We start from the raw sequence: 21,149 nt of genomic DNA on the forward strand, positions 1-21,149 counted from the left end.
ACCATTTCTAGGTGCTTTTTGACATGTGCTTTGGGTCATTTTCCTGCTGTAAGACCCATAACCCCTGACCGAGACCCAACTTTTTGACACTGGGCCCTACATTACATCTCAGAATTCTTTGGTCATCTTCAGATTTCATAATGCCATTCACACGGTCAAGACATCCAGTGCCTGAAGCAGCAAAGCAACCCCAGAACATCAGTGAACCTCCACCATGTAGGGACTTCTATTCTTTTCCTTAAAGGACTCATTTCTTTTTCTGTAAACAGTGGAATTGATGGGCTTTATCAAAAAGCTGTAATTTTGTTTCGTCTGTCCACAGCACATTCTCCCAAAATGATTTTGGCTTCCTCAGGTAAGTTATGGCAAACTCTTTGATCAATTTTTCTCTTTTTTCCACGCCCAAGGAGATTAGCTACAGTGCTATGGGCTGTAAATGTCTTGACAATGTTGTGCACAGTGGACACAGGAACATTACGATCTCTATGGATGGACTTGTTAACGTGAAATTGTCCATGCTTTTCCACCATTTTTGTTCTCAAATCCTCAGGCAATTTGCTGCTCTTTCTCTTCTCCATGCTGCGTGTGGCACACAGAGACATACAACAGAAAAGTTGAGTGAATTTTTTCACCAACATTGTGGCATAATTCCTCTCACTGACACCAACAATGGGGCACCATACCTTCCATTGAGACCATCAAAAGGGCACAATTCCTCCCACTGACACCAACGATGGACCACAATTCCTTCCATTGGCACCTGTGATGGGGCATAATTCCTTCCATTGATACCAACAATGTGCCACTATTACTCCCACTGACACCAACAATGGGGCACAATTCCTCCCACTGACCCCAATGATGGGGCACTATTCCTCCCACTTACATCAATGATGGGGCACTATTCCTCCCACTGACATCAGTGATGGAGCACTATTCCTTCCACTGACACCAAAAATGGGGCCCCTTTTCCTCCTACTGACACCAATGATGAGCCACTATTCCTCCCACTGACATGAATAATGGGGCACTATTCCTCCCACTGACGCCAATGATGAGGCACTATTCCTCCCACTGACATGAATAATGGGGCACTATTCCTCCCACTGACATTAATAATAGGGCAAAATTCCTCCCACTGACACCAACAGTGGGGCATTATTTCAACAGAAACACAGAATTTGCTGTTGTAATTCTTACCTGTATCTGCATCACTTGCTGCCACACCCACACAGGAATGTAGCTGAGTTTACACTTCTGTAGCTCCTGCATTTCTCATTAGAGCATTTAGAGACTAGTTTAATGATTTTTAAATATAATTTTAAAGATTGTGACATCACCACCCGCCTTTCTACTTTGTCCAATCAGAGAATGTCTTGTATTCATTAAAAAAAATGCAAGGCATTTTCTGAATGGCGGTAGTGCCGAGCAAGCGCCCCCCTGTGTTCACTATGCATTAGAGAAGCCACTTGGCATGGAACCCGGGAGATCAAGGCGATCACTGAAGTAGTGGCTGCTACTAAGATTGTCACCTCCCAGAGCCGTCCTTCAGCTATGAGATATGCGTACGTACATTGTGCCAAGCTGGACCAATGTAGCTAGGCAATAAAGATTATACCTTGAGTTCAGCTTTAAAATATCTTTTCTAATTTGTCATTGCAAAAAAAAAAAAAAAAAAACTTTTTACAAGAAATACTTTCTATTATCAGATGACTATCATATACCAATACAAATTGCCATGCGAGTAATTTAATATCAAGCAGGATATCTCCGATTACAATAAGTGCTTTCCATTATCTCTGTATAAAGATGTCATTTAAGTGTAATTTCAGGCTTTTCATATTAAGTTCTCATTGACTGCTCCTTGTTACACGGTGACCTTGCAGCCCAAGAGCACCAAATGCTGCACTAAGTTTATTTGCACTGATCTAGGAAATTGAACTAATGTGATTGTCTATAATCCGCTGTAACAGCGCCTCCTCCCCAGGTTGGCAGTATTCTTTTGTGTGTACTTTCTTACTTTTATATCCTATCTTTTGTGTTACTGGGAGTTGAGTGGAACATGCAATATTGCTATGCAAAGGCAATTATCTTGACCATTTGTAATAGTTTTCTTGCAGTACATGGGAAATGCAGAGAAGCAAAGAAGAAATGGGATACATTTTGAAGCTCAATGGAAGTCAAAAAATTAACTTTATAGCAAAAAGCATGTGGACTCCCCTCCAAATGATGGAGTTTAGGTGTTTTCAGTGAAGGCTACTGCTAATGCTACAGCCTACTTGAGGTGTATTAGTGCACTTGCAACAAAAACAATTGAGTACTGTCTGTGGTACTTATTTTCAGCTGGCTTATTACACACAGTCATGCTGGAAGGGAAAGATATTCAGTAGGGTTGAGGTCAGGCCAGGGTTTAGTGTAGGACATTCGAGTTCCTCTACACCAAACTCATCAAGCCATGTGTTTATGGAGCTGGCTTTCTACACAAGGGAACAGTCTTCCTGAAATGTAAAGGTGTTCAGTAGAGTTGCGGTCAGCATTTTGTGTAAGGCATTTGAGTTCCTCTACACCAGTGGTTCTCAACTCCAGTCCTCAGGGCCCCCCAACAGGCCAGGTTTGCAAGATAGCTGAAATACATCACAGGTGATATCACTTGCTGCTCAGTGATTGCAGTATTCTAGTCTGCAACTCCCCAAAGTAATACTTAAAATCTGGCCTGTTGGTGGGTCCCGAGGACTGGAGTTGAGAACCACTGCTCTACACCAAACTCATCAAAGCATGTCTTTATGGAGCTGGCTTTCTACACAGGAGAACAATCTTCCTGGAATGGAAAGGTGTTCAGTAGGGTTGAGGTCAGCGTTTTGTGTAGAACACTTGAGTTCCTCCACACCAAACTCATAAAAACCATGACTTTATGGAGCTGGCTTTCTACACAAGCGAACAGTCTTCCTGGAATGCAAAGGTGTTCAGTAGGGTTGAGGTTAGGGTTTTGTGTAGGACATTTGAGTTCCTCTACACCAAACTCATCAAACCATGTCTTTATGAAGCTGGCTTTCTACACAGGGGAACAGTCTTGCTTGAATGGAAAGGTGTTCAGTAGGGTTGAGGTCAGCATTTTGTGTAGGACACTTGAGTTCCTCTACACCAAACTCATCAAACCATGACTTTATGGAGCTGGCTTTGTACACAGGGGAACCGCCTTGCTGGAATGGAAAGGTGTTTAGTAGAGTTGAGGCTAGGGTTGCCACCTGTCCGGGATTCACCCGGACAGTACGGGTTTTGAAACATGTGTCCGGGTCTCTGGCCGACTGGGACCCGGGCACATTATTCAGACCCGTCTGTGGCTCCCTGTGCGGCGCGCCTTGCCTACATAGGTGGCCCTCTAATTAACTTCCCCGGCGAATCATAGTAATGGAATTCCCGCAGCTTGTGCGGGGTATCTTTGTTCCAGCACGGCACACCGCCCGTGAGCTCCACTTTTTATGACAGCGCAGACCCGACATCTCTCCCCGCTGTCCCCAGCTGCAGGACACATACACAGTGCAGAGAGAGTGCTGTGGAGTGAACTCGCCCCTCCTCCTCCTGCTGTGTTGTTTTCCTGTGTACACAGAGGAGGAGGAGGGGAGGGGAAAGCTCTCCATGCTGCCGACAACGCTGCTGGACAGAGATCATCTATCAACTAATCCACAGTGAGTCTTCCAGAGGATGGGGGGCATGAACAAAAGGGTGAGGGGGGAACTAGCCTACAGTTCACTATGAGTAATTTGGGGGGGGGGGGGGATATCTTCTAGGGGGCACTTTAGTACCTGTGCTACAAGGGGGCTTTGATATGAAATCCAGGCCCCTTAGCACATATCCTCTCCCCCAATATTAAAGAGATGATGTCTGCCACAGAGGTGGTGGCCCTTGGCACCCCACAAGAGATGTGGAAAATTGCTCCAGGTGCCCATACTAGAGCCCCCCACCCAAGCAAGTTAGTGGAGCAAAATGTGGGTTCCAGGTCACAGGGCAGGTTCACACTATGAAAACACAGGAACGCGCTGTGCATTCTGTGCGATTCATATGTGACCTGGGTGCAATTTCAGCCCAATTATGTCTGCATTCTCTGACCATCTCCTGTACTATGTCTGCAGTGTCTGACCATCTCCTGTACTATGTCTGCAGTCTCTGACCATCTCCTGTATCATGTCTGCAGTCTCTGACCATCTCCTGTACTATGTCCGCACACTCTATGACCATCTCATGTATCATGTCTTCAGTCTCTGACCATCTCCTGTACTTTGTCTGCCATCTCTGACCATCTCCTGTACTATGTCTGCCATCTCTGACCATCTCCTGTACTATGTCTGCAGTCTCTGACCATCTCCTGTACTATGTCTGCAGTCTCTGACCATCTCCTGTACTATGTCTGCAGTCTCTGACCATCTCCTGTACTATGTCTGCAGTCTCTGACCATCTCCTGTACTATGTCTGCAGTCTCTGACCATCTCCTGTACTATGTCTGCAGTCTCTGACCATCTCCTGTATCATGTCTGCAGTCTCTGACCATCTCCTGTACTATGTCCGTACACTCTATGACCATCTCATGTATCATGTCTTCAGTCTCTGACCATCTCCTGTACTTTGTCTGCCATCTCTGACCATCTCCTGTACCATGTCTGCAGTCTCTGACCATCTCCTGTACTATGTCTGCAGTCTCTGACCGTCTCCTGTACTATGTCTGCAGTCTCTGACCGTCTCCTGTACTATGTCTGCAGTCTCTGACCGTCTCCTGTACTATGTCTGCAGTCTCTGACCATCTCCTGTACTATGTGTGCAGTCTCTGACCGTCTCCTGTACTATGTCTGCAGTCTCTGACCATCTCCTGTACTATGTGTGCAGTCTCTGACCATCTCCTGGACTATGTCTGCAGTCTCTGACATCTCATGTATCATGTCTTCAGTCTCTGACCATCTCCTGTACTTTGTCTGCCATCTCTGACCATCTCCTGTATCATGTCCACACACTCTCTGACCATCTCCTGTACTATGTCTGCAGTCTCTGACCATCTCCTGTACTATGTCTGCAGTCTCTGACCATCTCCTGTACTATGTCTGCAGTCTCTGACCATCTCCTGTACTATGTCTGCAGTCTCTGACCATCTCCTGTACTATGTCTGCAGTGCAGTCTCTGACCATCTCCTGTACTATGTCTGCAGTCTCTGACCATCTCCTGTACTATGTCTGCAGTCTCCGACCATCTCCTGTACTATGTCTGCAGTGCAGTCTCTGACCATCTCCTGTACTATGTCTGCAGTCTCCGACCATCTCCTGTACTATGTCTGCAGTCTCTGACCATCTCCTGTACTATGTCTGCAGTCTCTGACCATCTCCTGTACTATGTCTGCAGTCTCTGTCCATCTCCTGTACTATGTCTGCAGTCTCTGACCATCTCCTGTACTATGTGTGCAGTCTCTGACCATCTCTTGTACTATGTCTGCAGTCTCTGACCATCTCATGTATCATGTCTTCAGTCTCTGACCATCTCCTGTACTTTGTCTGCCATCTCTGACCATCTCCTGTATCATGTCCACACACTCTCTGACCATCTCCTGTACTATGTCTGCAGTCTCTGACCATCTCCTGTACTATGTCTGCAGTCTCTGACCATCTCCTGTACTATGTCTGCAGTCTCTGACCATCTCCTGTACTATGTCTGCAGTCTCTGACCATCTCCTGTACTATGTCTGCAGTCTCTGACCATCTCCTGTACTATGTCTGCAGTCTCTGACCATCTCCTGTACTATGTCTGCAGTCTCCGACCATCTCCTGTACTATGTCTGCAGTGCAGTCTCTGACCATCTCCTGTACTATGTCTGCAGTCTCCGACCATCTCCTGTACTATGTCTGCAGTCTCCGACCATCTCCTGTACTATGTCTGCAGTCTCCGACCATCTCCTGTACTATGTCTGCAGTCTCTGACCATCTCCTGTACTATGTCTGCAGTCTCTGATCATCTCCTGTATCATGTACGCAGTTTCTGACCATCTCCTGTATCATGTCTGCAGTCTCTGACTATCTACTGTACCATGTCCACACACTCTCTGATTATCTCCTGTACTATGTCTGCAGTCTCTGATTATCTCCTGTACTATGTCTGCAGTCTCTGGCCATCTTTTGTACGATGTCCGCACACTCTCTGACCATCTCCTGTATCATGTATGCAGTTTCTTAACATCTCCTTTTGTCTGCAGTCTCTGACCATCTCCTGTAGTATGTTTGCAGTCTTTGACCATCCTTTGTATCATGTCTGTAGCCTCTAATCATCTCTTGTATTATGGCCGCACAGTCTCGTAGTGTAATATAGGCTGAAACGAGAGCCACCAAGCTGGAGCCCAGAGAGGACCATCTGACTGAGCCCTGCACAGTGCACCTGAGTGGTGGTCAGTGACAGCGTAGCAAGGCCAGTCTGAGGGGGGATCACTAATGTAGGGGGCAGTGAATGCAGTAAGGTAAAGGGGCACTGATATAAAGGTTACCCCTTATATCAGTAACCCCCCCACCTTACCTTAGTGCATTCACTCTGTGGAAGGTGCTCTATGGTGACCAGAGTCCCCCCCCCCCCCCACATTAGAGTTTCATTTTAAATGCAAGTTGGAACTCTGTGGACAATTACATAAACGGGAACTCTGATATAAGGTGATCTCGTCACCAGAGCCCCCCCTTACATCAGAGTTCCCCCATACATACAGTCCTTACCACTCCCCCTCCCCACCATATCTATCTATCTATCTATCTATCTATCTATCTATCTATCTATCTATCTATCTATCTATCTATCTATCTAACACACACACACCAGGAGACCACCCCCCAATATTACACTGGGAGGCTTCCCACCAAACATTACACACTACATATACATTATATTGTACATTACGCACGCCTGCACTATATGCAATTGTCTACACCCACTGTTCACTGCTGTGCGTGCCGCATTACTACCCCCCTAGGGCACACAGAGGTGTCCTGGGTATTTTTCAAACTCATAATGTATGCTACAAAAAAATGCCAAGCCCTGCTGAAGTGTTCGGGTGTGGCTCGAAGAAAAGGTGGCAACCCTAGTTGAGGCCAGGGCTCTGTGCAGGCCTTGCCAGTTCCTCCACACCAAGCTCATCAAACCATGTCTTTATGAAGCTGTCTCTGTACACATGACTGCGCCCCTGTGTACCAGCCCTACTGAAAACCTTTGGGATGAATTTGCAAACCACGTCTTCTCCTCCAACATCAGTACCTGAACTCAGAAGTGCTATTTTGACAAACTCCCAGAGTCATACTCCAAAGGTTGGCGAAAATCCTTCCCAGAAGAGTAGAAGCTGTTATTGCCACAAGGGGAAGGGAGGCAACTCCTTAATAATACCCATTTTCATATAATGTGATGTCCAACAAGCTCATATAGGAATTATGGTAAGGTGTCTGAAGGCAGATGCAGTCTGCCTGGTGTCCTAGCAACCAATCACGTGCATTCACAGGCCCTTGCAGAGGAGGAGGATGTAACTTCCTCCTCCCTGCTCCACTGCGTACTAGTGCTCCGCCTTCCTACCTGGTACTGAGTACAGAACTGGGACTCAGATGAGGGGGATGCCTGGAGCGCTGACCTAGAGCAGAAGATCAGGCTATGGCCTCTGTATGTTTATGCTCCGGCAATACAGCACTTTCTATATACAGGCAATCTGGTATATGTAGGTACTCCCACAATGCAGCAGTCTCTAGTTAAAGTCAGTCTGGTGTATTTTGATGCTTCCACAATACAGGTCTCTATATACTGGCAGTCTGTTGTATGTTGGTGCTGTCTCTTTGCTGAAATGGGATGTCTCTTTGCTGAATATTTGTGGATGTCTCTGCTGAAAATATGGGGATGTCTCTGCTGGGTTGGGATATCTCTGTGGATATATATGGGGATGCCTCTTTGCTGGATTGTGATGCCTCTTTGCTGGATTGGACTGTCTCTTTACTGAATATATGTGGCTGTTTCTTTGCTGAATATATGGGAATGTCTCATTGCTGAATATATGGGGCTGTCTCTTTGCTGACTGTATGGGGATGTCTCTTTGCTGGATTGGCTGTCTCCTTTCTGAATATATGGGGCTGTCTCTTTGCTGCTTATATGGAGATGTCTCTTTGTTCTGGATTGGACTGATTCTTTGCTGAATATATTGGGATGTCTCTTTGATGAATATATGGAGATGTCTCTTTGCTGGATTGGGATGTCTCTTTGCTGAATATATGGGGATATCTCTTTGCTGGATCAGGTTGTCTCTTTGCTGAATATATGGGGATGTCTGTTTGCTTAATACTGTGTATTGGGCTGTCTCTTTGCTGTAGTTGTCTGTCTGTTTGCTGAATATATGGGGCTGTCTCTTTGCTGGATTAGGCTGTCTCTTTGCTAAATATATGGGGGTGTCTCTGCTGAATATATGAGGATGTATTTTTGAAAAGATAGTGCAGTTAGTGTTAGTGGAGGGTTCTGCTCAAAAGAGTCCACCTTGTCCTGCTGGCAGGCTTCATATTTTTTGGCTAAAATATAATTCCTTACTGTTAAAACTTATAAAGCACTGATGACTTGGAATACACTTTTAATTTTCATATATTAAGTTGGAAGAGTGTTAACCTCCCTGGCGGTATGATTATTTCGGATTTTAGGTGCTGAAAGCGGTACAATTATTTTGCATGGAAATTTGGCGTTTTATATTGTAGGCCTGTAATTCTTAGCAATAACACACTTAAATCTGTCCAAACCAGAGTAGATATTCCGGGTATGATGAAGCTTGAAACACAAAAACATAAATTATAATATAATAAATAAATATAAATAATTAAAAAAAAATAATATAATAATAATAAAATAAATTTCCCCACGATTCACTATCGCTCAATTCTGCAAGTGTTCTAATTTACTATCGCTGTTTTCTAGCTGGTCTAAAGCCACTTTTGACATAAGGGACACTTTTTGGTTGCTATGGACAATCTCCAGTTTCCAGGTAGAAAGAACAGTATATATAATATAAAACTGCATGCAGGGCATGGGCCAAAGCATTGGGGACAAAAGGGATGTGAAATGATTTCATACAGTACTGTAATCTGTAAGATTACAGTACTGTATGTGTTATGGTTTGTAAATTTTTTTGAATTTGCCGCCAGGATCCGCCCCCGTGCGTCGCGACGCTCGCAGGGAACGGAGCCTGGCACAGAGAGGCTTCGGAGGAGACAGAGCCCGCAGACACAGTGGGGGGACATCACAGGATCCTGGGGACAAGGTAAGTAACGCCGCACCAGGATCCTGCAATGTAACTGAAGGACCCAGTGTAATGGCCAATAGGCGGATTTGGTGGGACGGCCAGTGGGATGGCCAGTGGGCAGGTCCTGGGGAATGTTGGTGGCCAGGCCTACATGACCGAGCAATTGCCAGTTAAAGTAGCGCAGTGCCAAAAAGCAAATAATGGCCTGGTCATGAAGGGGTAAATAATAATTAGTGTAGCGCTCAAAATGGTGAAACGCGTTGGCAGACGCTCATGGAGTCATTGCTTTTTACCCATACTACTGAAGGATCTTTTCGCTTGATTTTACTGGAATTTTTGTAAGTGTACACCCCCCTTTTTTAATAAATATCTGTGTCAAAAATGTGTCAGTTAGTGTACCGACTGTCTGCTGCAATATTGCAGTCCTGCTATAAGTCGCTGAAACATATTGGACATGCTTTATAGCAGGAAGTAAAAAACGTTGGTTTTTTTTCTTCAAAATTGTCGGTCTTTTTTTCTTTCATTTTTTGTTATAAAATAAAAACTGCAGTGCTGATCAAATACCACCAAAAGAAAGCTTTATTTGTGGGAAAAAAGGGCAAAAATGTTATTTGGGTACAGCGTCGCACGACCGAGCAATTGTCAGAGTAACGCAACGCCGTATTGGAAAAAAATGGTCTGGTCTTGAAGGGAGGTAAATCTTCTAGCGCTGAAGTGGTTAATTTGTTCTGGCATTTTCTAGGAGGAATTATCACAGGCAGCCTACATATTTCTCCCATGTAATGGTGAACTTTATATAAATCCTACTTATAAAATGACCACCATCTGCAAAATCTTTCTAATTTAAAGGGCCAGTCAGCCTTCGGATAACATGGAAAGGTCACCTGCACTCGTATAGCTCCTGCTGTACATAAGATTTAGATTGAGTTTTGCAGAAAATACCTAATCTTTATGCCTTATATAAAATCTTATATACATAATGAGATGCCCATTGTTCTTGTTTGTCCACGCCCAGTTCATTAATATGGAAATTACCCCTACTGCCTGCACAGACTGATTGACAGACGACATCTGTCCTCAAATAACACAAATCACAGGAGAGCCCGGCTTCTCATAGTAATCCCATGCAATCTCCAGGAGTGCTCTCTTATTAAAAAAAAAAAAAGGAAAAAGAGAACACACAGGGAAGTAAATGCTGCTATTTGTAAAATAAAATAATATTTGCAGATATGGCGTGATAGAGACGGGGGCGATTATTAGCAACCTAGTGACCTAGAATAACAGACCTCAGGGGCCCATTGGTGACATAAATGTTTAGCGGTAAGTAATGGTCTTATAAAGTCTTTTTAGAAATGTGTGCCTTATGACAACAATGGTGAAAATTGTCAAATATAAAGTGTGCAAACAGCGTGAACAAATAACAGCCACTCAAAATGTACTTTACTGAAGCCTAACCTGTACAACATGGCTTCTGAGTTTTGCTTTGGTTTGCAATTTGTTATTTGCTTCTTGATCTGTTTTACTGAATAAGCCAAGACATATCTACAGGGTCTGATTTTTTAAGAAACACCATAATAATGAAGATTCCTATATTTACAATGCCCTGGGTTCTAGGACTGATAACCTATGGAGGTTTTTGTGTATACTCTGCATTGGGTTCCAGGACTGATAACCTATGGAGGTTCCAGTATATGGTCTCCTTTGGGATCCAGGACTGATAACCTTCGGAGGTTACTGTTTATATTCTGCATTGGGTACCAGGACTAATAACCTCTGGAGGTTCCAATGTGTACTCTGCATTGGGTACCAGAACTAATAACCTATGGAGGTTTCTGTGTATACTTTGCATTGGGTTCCAGAACTGATAACCTATGGAGGTTCCTGTGTATACTCTTCTTTGGGTTCCAGGACCGATAACCTTTAGAGGTTCCTGTGTATACTTTTCATTGGGTTCCAGGACTGATAACCTATGGAGGTTCCTATGTATACTCTGCATTGGGTTCCAGAACAGATAACCTATGGAGGTTCCTGTGTATACTTTTCATTGGGCTCCAGGACTGATAACCTATGGAGGTTCCTGTGTATAGTCTGCATTGGGTTCCAGGACTGATAACCTATGGAGGTTCCAGTATATACTCTGCATTGGGTTCCAGGACTGATAACCTATGGAGGTTCCTGTGTATACTTTTCATTGGGTTCCAGGACCGATAACCTATAGAGGTTCCTGTGTATACTTTTCATTGGTTTCCAAGACTGATTACCTATGGAGGTCCCTGTAAATGTGTGGGACTAGGATAGATGAACTATATAGGTTCCTGTGTGTATATATATATATATATATATATATATATATATATATATATATATTTTTTATTTTTTTTTTTTTTAAATACATTTTATTTGGTTTTAAAAAATATAGAAACATCGGGTGATGAGATCAGCCCGGTAGAGGGGTCGCAGCCCCTAAACCCCTGTGTATCTTAACGTCCCCTTTTTCTATACACACTCGGTGGCATCTTGTCGAGTTGATTACCAGTTTGGAATGGTTACCAGACATTATGTTGACTCCGACAGATCGTTCTTGTTCTAGATTTTCCAAAAAAGAATCGTATGACAAGCGGGGTGGAATCTGTACAAAAGAATGTCCACACTGGTATATGTCTTAAGCCAGCATAATGGCTAAATAAAGACTTTACCATGGGCCTATCACATTGAAAGGTAGATGTGATTCTTTTATTCATTGTGATGGGACTTACTGCCCACTACACTACCCACTGTTCCTACTTTCCCAGGTAAGAGTTGCATTGGCAGTGGTCTGTGATTTTATTTTTTTATTTCTTCTATATTAAGTTTTCAACCACTATTAGAACAGTTTTGATAAATGCTAGTCTTTTTTACACATTGGAGTGTATTTATAAAAAAAAAAATTGCATAGCATATTCGCCCAGTGAAAGTTCATGTACATATACTGTGTTCATCAGATGGGCAAAGAAAAAACAACAACATTCTTGGGCTATTTCCTGTGCTAAACTAATGATTTTCATTTATTTAAATTGGAAAATTCTTAATTTGGTCACTAGATGGTGCTAAGTATCAAATGAATTAGCGCCATCTAGGGGCCAAATGTGGTTTTTTTTTGCCCTTTTTGTTTTAAATCAATGAAATCCATTCGTCCAGGACAGGAAACATTCATTTTTTCTCCAATTGCACAGAATGAATGTACATGCACTTTCACTGGGTGATTAGCTATGTATTTTTTATTTTTTTTTATAAATATGCCTCTTTCTGTTTATTTGTAAAAAATGTTGTGTACGACACCTTTTTTTAACTTGAAAACAATAGTCACATGACACCATGTCCATAGATCACCTTGTAGCGAGGACTAGTTAACCACTACATAATGGCAGATGGAGAGCAGAAGGTTTGTGTTTTTCCATAGACGACAGTGGTCTCTCTGCAAGTCCTACTGCATATGTTTGTTCTGGAGTAAGAGAAGTAAACAGTGATGAAACATATAAAAATAATGGGTATGCCAGACACTAGATCAAATTCGTAGATCCGTAACTCTGATCTCAGCTGTACGTTCCAATTGGGATGCTCCACTCACCCGGGAACTTTTGCTCATTTCATTAGACCTCCATAAGGCTTTTGATAAAATTTAAATTGGAATGACCTTTTTGGAACTCTAGAGACCCTAGGTTTCAGCTCTACATTCCTTTCCTTGCTGAAGACGTTATATAGCTCCCCAGTAGCCCAAGTCTCCATTAGAGGTCACAAATCATCATTATTCCCTATTAAATGTGGTACGAGACAGGGCTGTCCACTCTCCCCTTTGCTCTTTGCATTGGCATTAGAACCCCTGGCTATGGCGATTCATTCCCACCCTAACGTTCACTGTATTAATTGTGGACAACAGGAACATAAATGTGCTTTATTTGCTGATGATGACCTCATGTATATCACTAACCCTCAAGTGACTCTACCTAATTTTCTATCTTTGTTGGACTATTTCTGACAACTCTCTGGCCTGTCTCTAAATACCCAAAAAACAATGGCATTTAATGTCTCGCTATCCTCTGCTATAGTACAGACCCTTCGGAATACTTATAGTTTTAAGTGGACCCACCACTCCCTTCCATACTTAGGGGTTCAGTTGACATCTTCTATTGAAACTATCTATAAGGCGAATTATCCCCCCCATTATTTAAAAAACTTACAGTGGACCTTCGTTGTTGGGCGGACTATTCCCTTTCATGGTTTGGCAGAATCAACTCAATCAAAATTACGTTCTTACCCAGACTTCTTTACTACTTTAGAACTTTAACGGTGGCAATCCCGAGGGGACATTTACAACATCTACAAGCTGAAGTCCTGCGCTTCGTGTGGGGTAACAAGAGGCCTCGGATGCAAAAACAAACGCTTTATACCCCGAAATCTGGGGTTGGTCTTGGTCTTCCCAATCTACAATTAGCCTACACTACCGCTAAAGGCTCAGTCCCCCTTTGGGTCTCTATTGAGGCACTCTCTTGCTTTCTATTTGCCATAATATTATTAATGTGGCTTCCTAGCCATTTACGCCCGCCTATATTATGTCCCTCTCGATCACATTCTTTAGCAGTTTAGGACAGAATACGTCATCAATATATCTCGACTCCCTAAAGAACTCTGGGGTGACCCTCTCCTCCTTTTTCTTCTTTTTCTTCTTCTTTTCCTTCCTCTCTTTCCTAATTATTTCCCTCCTTTTCTGGTATCTACATGTACGGTACATTTGGTTGCCTCACACAGTAGTGAGCCCTTCGATAATCTCAGGGATCACTGCCGGGATTTCTCCTTGGCTCCTTACCCATTACTTTCCTCCCCCTTTCCCCTTTTCCCTATACCATGCCCTTGTTCCTGCTCTCCATCATCCATAATACATAGTTGTATTCCTGATTTCCGATGAGAAGCAATTGTTCGGTTCCATTACTACTCAGGATTATGTTTTGTTTTTTTGTTTTCATTTTTTTTGACGATGATTGTTTTGTCTTGTTTTTTGATGATGATGGATAGTACATTCAACCCTCGGAGGTTAACCTGAAATTATTTATTTTTATTTTTTGCCTAAAACATGCTTCTTTGATGTAATGTTGGATGACAGTTATCTTTTGTGGTCATACCTTTTATGCCTTTGTATTACTATGTTGACAACCTGAGAAATGGCTTTGTTCCAATAATACGTCTGTTCCTACCAGACTTTGTTTCTTTTCCAATAAAAATATTGAAATTATAAAAATTATGGATATTGTGTCCAGCTTCTTTGATTTATCTTTTTATTTTTGATCAAATTTTTGTTATTTTGTTCTCATATAGCATCAAAACCAGTGGATGCCAAGCTCTGCACAGATCCTCCTCTGAGTACCAGCCAGCTCTGCCATGTCCCGTGTCCCATAGAGTGTGAGGTGTCGACATGGTCAGCGTGGGGTCCGTGTACGTTTGAAAGCTGCGATGACCAGCAGAGCAAGAAAGGTGTGTGAGGTCAAAGGATTCTCCAGTGCTGGCCGTATAATGTGACTTTTAAATGAGCCAAAAAAATTTCATGTTTGTTAGCTCTCGACGTGTCTTCTTGAATATTAACCTTCCGCATTTGCATTGCTAAATGCACATAATATAACTGGCTATTAACATTAATTATAGAATAATAATTTGTTATAATGATATATATGTGTAAATGCCAACATTTTTATTAAAATAATGTTATGGTAATATTATGTTTATGGTATTATATTTCCTTAGGGCAGGGGGTCACCAAACTTTCTAAGCAAAGGGCCAGTTTACTGTTTTTCAGACTTTGGGGGGCCAGTCTGTTAAGTGGAAAATGCCCTGGCATCAATGGAAGTAAGCAATGCCCCATCATTGGTATTAGTATAAGGAATAGTGCCCCATCATTGGTATTAGTGAAAGGAATAGTGCCCCATCATTGGTGTCAGTCAGATGAATAGTGCCCCATCATTGGTATTAGTATAAGGAATAGTGCCCCGTCATTGGTATTAGTGGAAGGAATAGTGCCCCATCATTGGTGTCAGTCGGAGGAATAGTGCCCCATCATTGGTATTAATATAAGGAATAGTGCCCCATCATTGGTATTAGTGGAAGTAATAGTGCTCCATCATTGGTGTCAGTCGGAGGAGTAGTGCCCCAATATTAGTGTCACTGGGAGGAATAGTGCTCCATTATTGGTATCAGTAAGAGTAATAGTGCCCCATTGTTGGTGTCAGTGGGAGGAATAGTGCCCCATCAATGGTATCAGTGGAAAGAATAGTCCTCCATCAATGTTATCAGTGGGAGAAATAGCGTCCCGTCATTGGTATTAGTGGAAGGAATAGTGCTCCATCAATGGTATCAGGGGAAGGAATAGTGTCCCATTGCTGGTGTCAGTGGAAGGAATAGTGTCCCATCATTGGTATCAGCAGAACGAATAGTGCCCCATCCTTGGTATCAGTGGTAGGAATAGTACTCCATTATTGGTGTTACTGGGAGGAGTAGTGTTAGTGGGAGAAATTGTTTTCAATCATTGGTGTCAGTGGTAGGAATAGTGCCCCATCGTTGGTATCAGGGGAAGGAATAGGCCTCATCATTGGTGTCAGTGAGCGGAATAGTGTCCCATTGTTGGTGTCAGTGAGAGGAATAATGCCCCATCATTAGTATCAGTGGAAGAGATATAGGCAGGCAAAGGGCTGCATCTGGCCCCCAGCCTGCAGCTGGGAGACCACTGCCTTAGGGGATCAGAAAGGATTTTTTTTTTTCCCCCTTGTTTTCAAAAGTTTGGTTTTTGGCCTTTGTCTCTGGAGTAAAGGTTTTCCATTTAATTTTTTTTTCTTCTGGTTAAACCTAATGGCCTAGTGCAGTGATGGTGAACCTTGGCACCCCAGATGTTTTAGAACTACATTTCCCGTGATGCTCATGCACTCTGCAGTGTAGTTGAGCATTATGGGAAATGTAGTTCCAAAACATCTGGGGTGCCAAGGTTCTCCATCACTGGCCTAGTGTCTTTTTTTCAACCTAACGGTAATAAATTATGAGGATTTGAAAGAAAAGAATCAGTGCGCTGATCAAGTTGTTTAGCTGCTAGAAATACATTGTCTGAATTTCTCTACCTTTATGGGATATTTTAATTTTTGTGGCTGGGATCACTTAGCTTTTATACATTCAGGTAGATTGTCTTCTAAATGTTATGCCGCGTACACACGGCCGGACTTGCCAACGGGCTAAACTGCGTCGGCATTTCCGACGGAAAGATTTAGAACATGTTCTATATCTGAGTCCGTCGGAAATGCCGACAGAAAAAGTCCGATGGGGCATACACACGGTCGGAATGTCCGACCGAAGTCTCCCATCGGACTTTTTCTGTCGGGAAGTCCGGCCCTGTGTACGCGGCATTACAGGCAGGTGGAGATGTGATGTGATTTTAGAGCTTGAGAAGACCTTTGAAGAGGTATTTCTCCATAATGCCTATAGCTAGGGAGGTCTTGTTTTAAAACTACTGTTCAGGCTGCTGTAGCATAAAGATATTAATTTTTTTTTAGAGAGAATGCTTACAGTATATAATGATAAAGGCAGTGTGACGTGATATATAATGAACCAATTTATGCGGGTTTTTTTAGGTTTCAAGCTCAGGAAGCGTTCTATCACAAATGAGCCCACAGGAGGTACGGGAAGCTGCCCCAACCTGGTAGAGGCCATTCCTTGTGAGGAGCCATCCTGCTATGACTGGAGACTGGATAGGCTGGAAGAGTGCATCCCGGATAATGGAAACAACTGTGGGCCCGGCACACAAGTGCCAGTTGTCACCTGTATCAACAGTGATGGTGAGTCACCAAAGGGGTCTCCAAATAGGAAATATTGTGAGTAAGAATGATTTCAAATTAAAATTTTTTTCAAGTCATAAACATTTTTCTAGCTTTGGATAGTGGGGAAGGATTAGAACCTTTGTCAGGTTTCTATTGCTTTTTTGTGCTATGGAGTGCTGAACTTTGTGCTGATTTGTTGCAACGTTATGTTTATTGTGCAACAAATTCAAAGCCTTTTGGGGGCTTAACACACCCACTCCATCAGAGTCCCCGAAGTGCGCTGGATCCTGTTGCATTTTTATGCACTGGATAAACTAGTGTGGCACTCAAATCTCTTACTTTTTTTTAGGTTTCTACTGCTCTCCAGGGTTCTGTTAGAGAGATTTAAATTTGTAAAGACGTTTATTAGTACATCAAGTTAAAAGAAGGGCATCCCCCTCTGCTGTAGCCCAGAACCAAGGCTAGGACCAGCAGAAACACAACAAAAGGAATTAACGCCCTCCCCCCGCCCCCCCTTCCATTTTTAAGAACTATATTAAGGTATTAAGGCATGCGGTCCAAGTGGCAGAGTCGCATCCGATCCATGCATAAAAGTACATTTTGACAATAAAGACAACAGGCGGTTGTATAGGGTGGTGGAATGCCAACATTGAGGTGGTGGGACCTAAGAGTGGGGTGGCGTAAATTAGATACACACAAAGGGCCCAAAATCCTTCTCCAGACCAGATCCCTCGTGGTGAAGTCCCAAAGTCAGCTCCTCAGAAAGATCACTTCAGATCCTCAACTGTGTCACAGCTGAAACCTCAGAGAAGATCTATACCGTCCACAGGCTGCCTCAGGGGGCAACAGCCCGAGAGGCTTTGAAACCCTCCCTGTTGAGGAAAGAACAATGTCTCCAGGGCTTCAGACCATTTAAAACGCTCAAGCCCCCCCCCCCCCCCCCCCCCCAGCTACCTTCTGGACACTCCTTCTCCAGGGATTGGCTGGGCCATCATAAATATTCAGGTTGGCCATATGAATCTCCCTCCTTACACTCTGGAAGATTCTTCCAGGGGCAGGGTGAAGCAAACGCCCAGCCTGTGAGACCCTGAACAGACCAAAACAATAATTACTGGTCTCTTTAATCACTGGACAACAGAAGGATCCAAAAACTAAATTTTCCTAGCATCCTACGCTAGGGGGGGTGCCACAAAAAAAAAAGGAAGAAAAAAAAAAGGGGGAGAAAGGGAAGGGGGGGGTAGGGGAAGTCTGGAAAAAGAAAATGAATGCAGCTGTCACTCCTAAGAACTTGTACGCTGCAGTTTACTAAAAACAAAGTCAGCCTTTTGCAAAACAATTATAACTGCACACATATTTACAAAAAAAACTAATTGTGCATTTAATATAGATTAGTGAATGAGCCTGCAAATCATTGCACCTGTGATCCACTTGGCACCATGTTTCACCATACTTGGTGGAGTTAGCTTTTAACCACTTGCCAACTTTGCTATAGCAAAAAGACAGCTACAACAGTTCTGGGAGGGTGTCAAACTGTCAGTAGTTCAGAACAGAACAGATCGGGGTAAAGGGCCAATTTCAGCGGCCCTTTACCATGTGACCAGCTGTGTCCAGTCACATGGAAACAGACTTGCCGGTTATCGCCATTTCCTTTCCTCCCATGCTGTGTCTGTGAGCAGAAAGGAGAGCCGTTAACCAGCAAGCCTGTCAGCACATCATTTACACTGATAATCAGTGCCCTGGTTACCAGTGCAGCCCCATCAGTGCCAACCAGTGCCCATCAGTGCAGCCTATCAGTGATGCCTATCAGTGCCCATCAGTGTGGCCTTTCATTGCCTCCTCATCAGTGCCACCTATCAGTGCCCATTAGTGCTGCCTATCAGTACCGCCTATTATTGCCTCCTAATCAGTGCCGCCTATCAGTGATGCCTATCAGTGCCGCCTATGAGTGCCCATTAGTGCCGCCTATCAGTACAGCCTCATCAGTGCCTCCTCCTCATAAGTGCTGCCTCATCCGTGCCCATCAGTGCAGCCTCATCCATGCTCATTAGTGCAGCCTCATCAGTGCCCATCAGTGCAGCCTCATTCATGCCCATCAGTGCAGCCTCATCAGTGCCCATCAGTGCAGCCTCATCAGTGCCCATTAGTGCAGCCGCATCAATGCACATCAGTGAAGAAGAAATACTATTTATTTGCAAAATTTTATAACAGAAACTAAGAAAAACTTTTTTTTCAAACTTTCTTCTCTGTTTAGCAAAACATAAAACTCCCAGTGATGCTTAAATACAACCAAAAGAAAGCTCTATTTGTGTGAAAACAATGATAAAAAATGTAATTTGGGTGCAGTGTTGCATGACCGCGCAGTTGTCATTCAAAGTGTGACAGCGCTGAAAGCTGAAAATTGGCCTGGGCAGGAAGGGGGTGAAAGTGCCCGGTATCGAAATGTTGACATTTTAGTTCCTGGGTTTAGATATCTTTTAAAGTATTCTAAAGCCTCAGCAAGAAAATGGGTTTAATATCACTTTACTAATGGCAGCTTTTATATTTCTGAAGAGTACTTTGACGCCATAAAACATACAAAATCTACAAAAAAAAGACCAATAATCTGAAGGGTTTTTAAATGTGAAAACATTGCAACAATATTGTTATCATCTAGGCATCAGGATAAATCCTCCCTATTAAATGACATTAATTAGCATTTAAATTGACAACTCCAATATGTCTTCATGCTCTTTAAGCAGGCATACAGCTTTGTAATCTCTCTTATATGTTTGATGCTGTCTGTTTCCCCATAAAGAGTTGGTAAGTACAGGAAACCAACCTGAACTCATTAGCTTAATTGGTCCGAGTAGAAGTCTGCGCTTTTAATGCTGACGACAGTCCATTCCCCCGCAGAAAATCCAAGTGACACCATAAATATATATTTATTTTATGTCAGGACGGGAAATTCATTCTAAATTCACGCGCAGAATTGTAGCACGTAAGGTCACCACTCACCTTGAGAAACACTCCGGTTTCTCAAGGTAATTACTGAAAATACACAGGCTAATTAAAAATCAACACGTCTTATTTTTTTTTTTTTCTTAGGAAAATTGTATTGCTGGTACAGAAACCGAGGCTGGAAAATTCTAAGCCTAAATTGATTGACTTCTTTTTTTTTTGTTTTGTTTGCATGGTGACTTTTTTTTTCAACTTTAGCTCTCTTTTGTTTAAGCCTTGTACAAATATTTGTGCTTCAGTTAATTGCGTTCCTGTTTCTAGAGAGAGAAATTGGAAAATAAAGAGTGTATTTAATTAACATCAATATCAGTATAATCAATTTAACTTAAAGAAGAATTAAAAGTAATGTAATATATTGCACCTTATCAGCCTGTAGTGGCTGGCTGCATTTGTTTTCTTTATTCAGGCTTATTCAGTAACACTGTTGCTATGCTAGATTACGAGAGAACAACAAGCGTGCTTTACCGCGGACTACCCTTGTGAGACGGGAATTGGTGCTCAGACCCAGATGCCTCCACTGTGCAGCAACAATCCAACGGTAGAGTAGGGCTGGCTACTCGGTATCACCCATTATAACAAATCTTCATTGTCTACATAGTAGGGTTCAGCAGGTAACACACTAATGTGCTTCATCCAAACATGCGCCGAAACGCGTAGGTTGTCACCTGTAGTATCCTACTTTGTAGCCAATAAAGATTAGTTAAAATGGCTGATACCCAGTGAAAGGAAATAGTAGGTATTCTGGATGACCACCCTTCTTGTAGGTATACCAACAGGGCCCTCAGATATCTGGAGACACCAAATGAAACGAGAGGCAGGTTGTGCATTCGTAAGACGTCTGCCTTTATTAGGTGCGTATATAGCTTATTTATAGTTCAACTTAAAAATCAAAAGAGGGGAAAGGGGAGTGGTTAGTAAATGATGTATTTGTATAAAACATATGGTTATACAAGTCAGCGACCCCTAAGATACATTTATCATGAGTTCACAGGAGTCAAAAGACCATCTGGTTATGAGTCATAAGTCATGCATCCTGTCCCATGGCCTACAGA

The 21,149-nt window shown here is 43.0% G+C and overlaps 1 protein-coding gene across 1 annotated transcript in view; it reads left to right on the forward strand.

The window, feature by feature from the left end:
• The window catches only part of THSD7A (thrombospondin type 1 domain containing 7A), a gene marked incomplete at its 5' end in the record, with an annotated part of 209,493 nt that overhangs the window by 47,289 nt on the left and 141,055 nt on the right, over positions 1–21,149 (forward strand). The window contains 2 exon segments of the mRNA XM_073629537.1: positions 14,624–14,779; positions 16,915–17,118. Of these exon segments, the coding sequence (XP_073485638.1) occupies positions 14,624–14,779; positions 16,915–17,118 (360 nt within the window).

Source organism: Aquarana catesbeiana, linkage group LG05 (assembly GCF_042186555.1).
Source record: "Aquarana catesbeiana isolate 2022-GZ linkage group LG05, ASM4218655v1, whole genome shotgun sequence".
Lineage (NCBI taxonomy): Eukaryota > Metazoa > Chordata > Amphibia > Anura > Ranidae > Aquarana > Aquarana catesbeiana.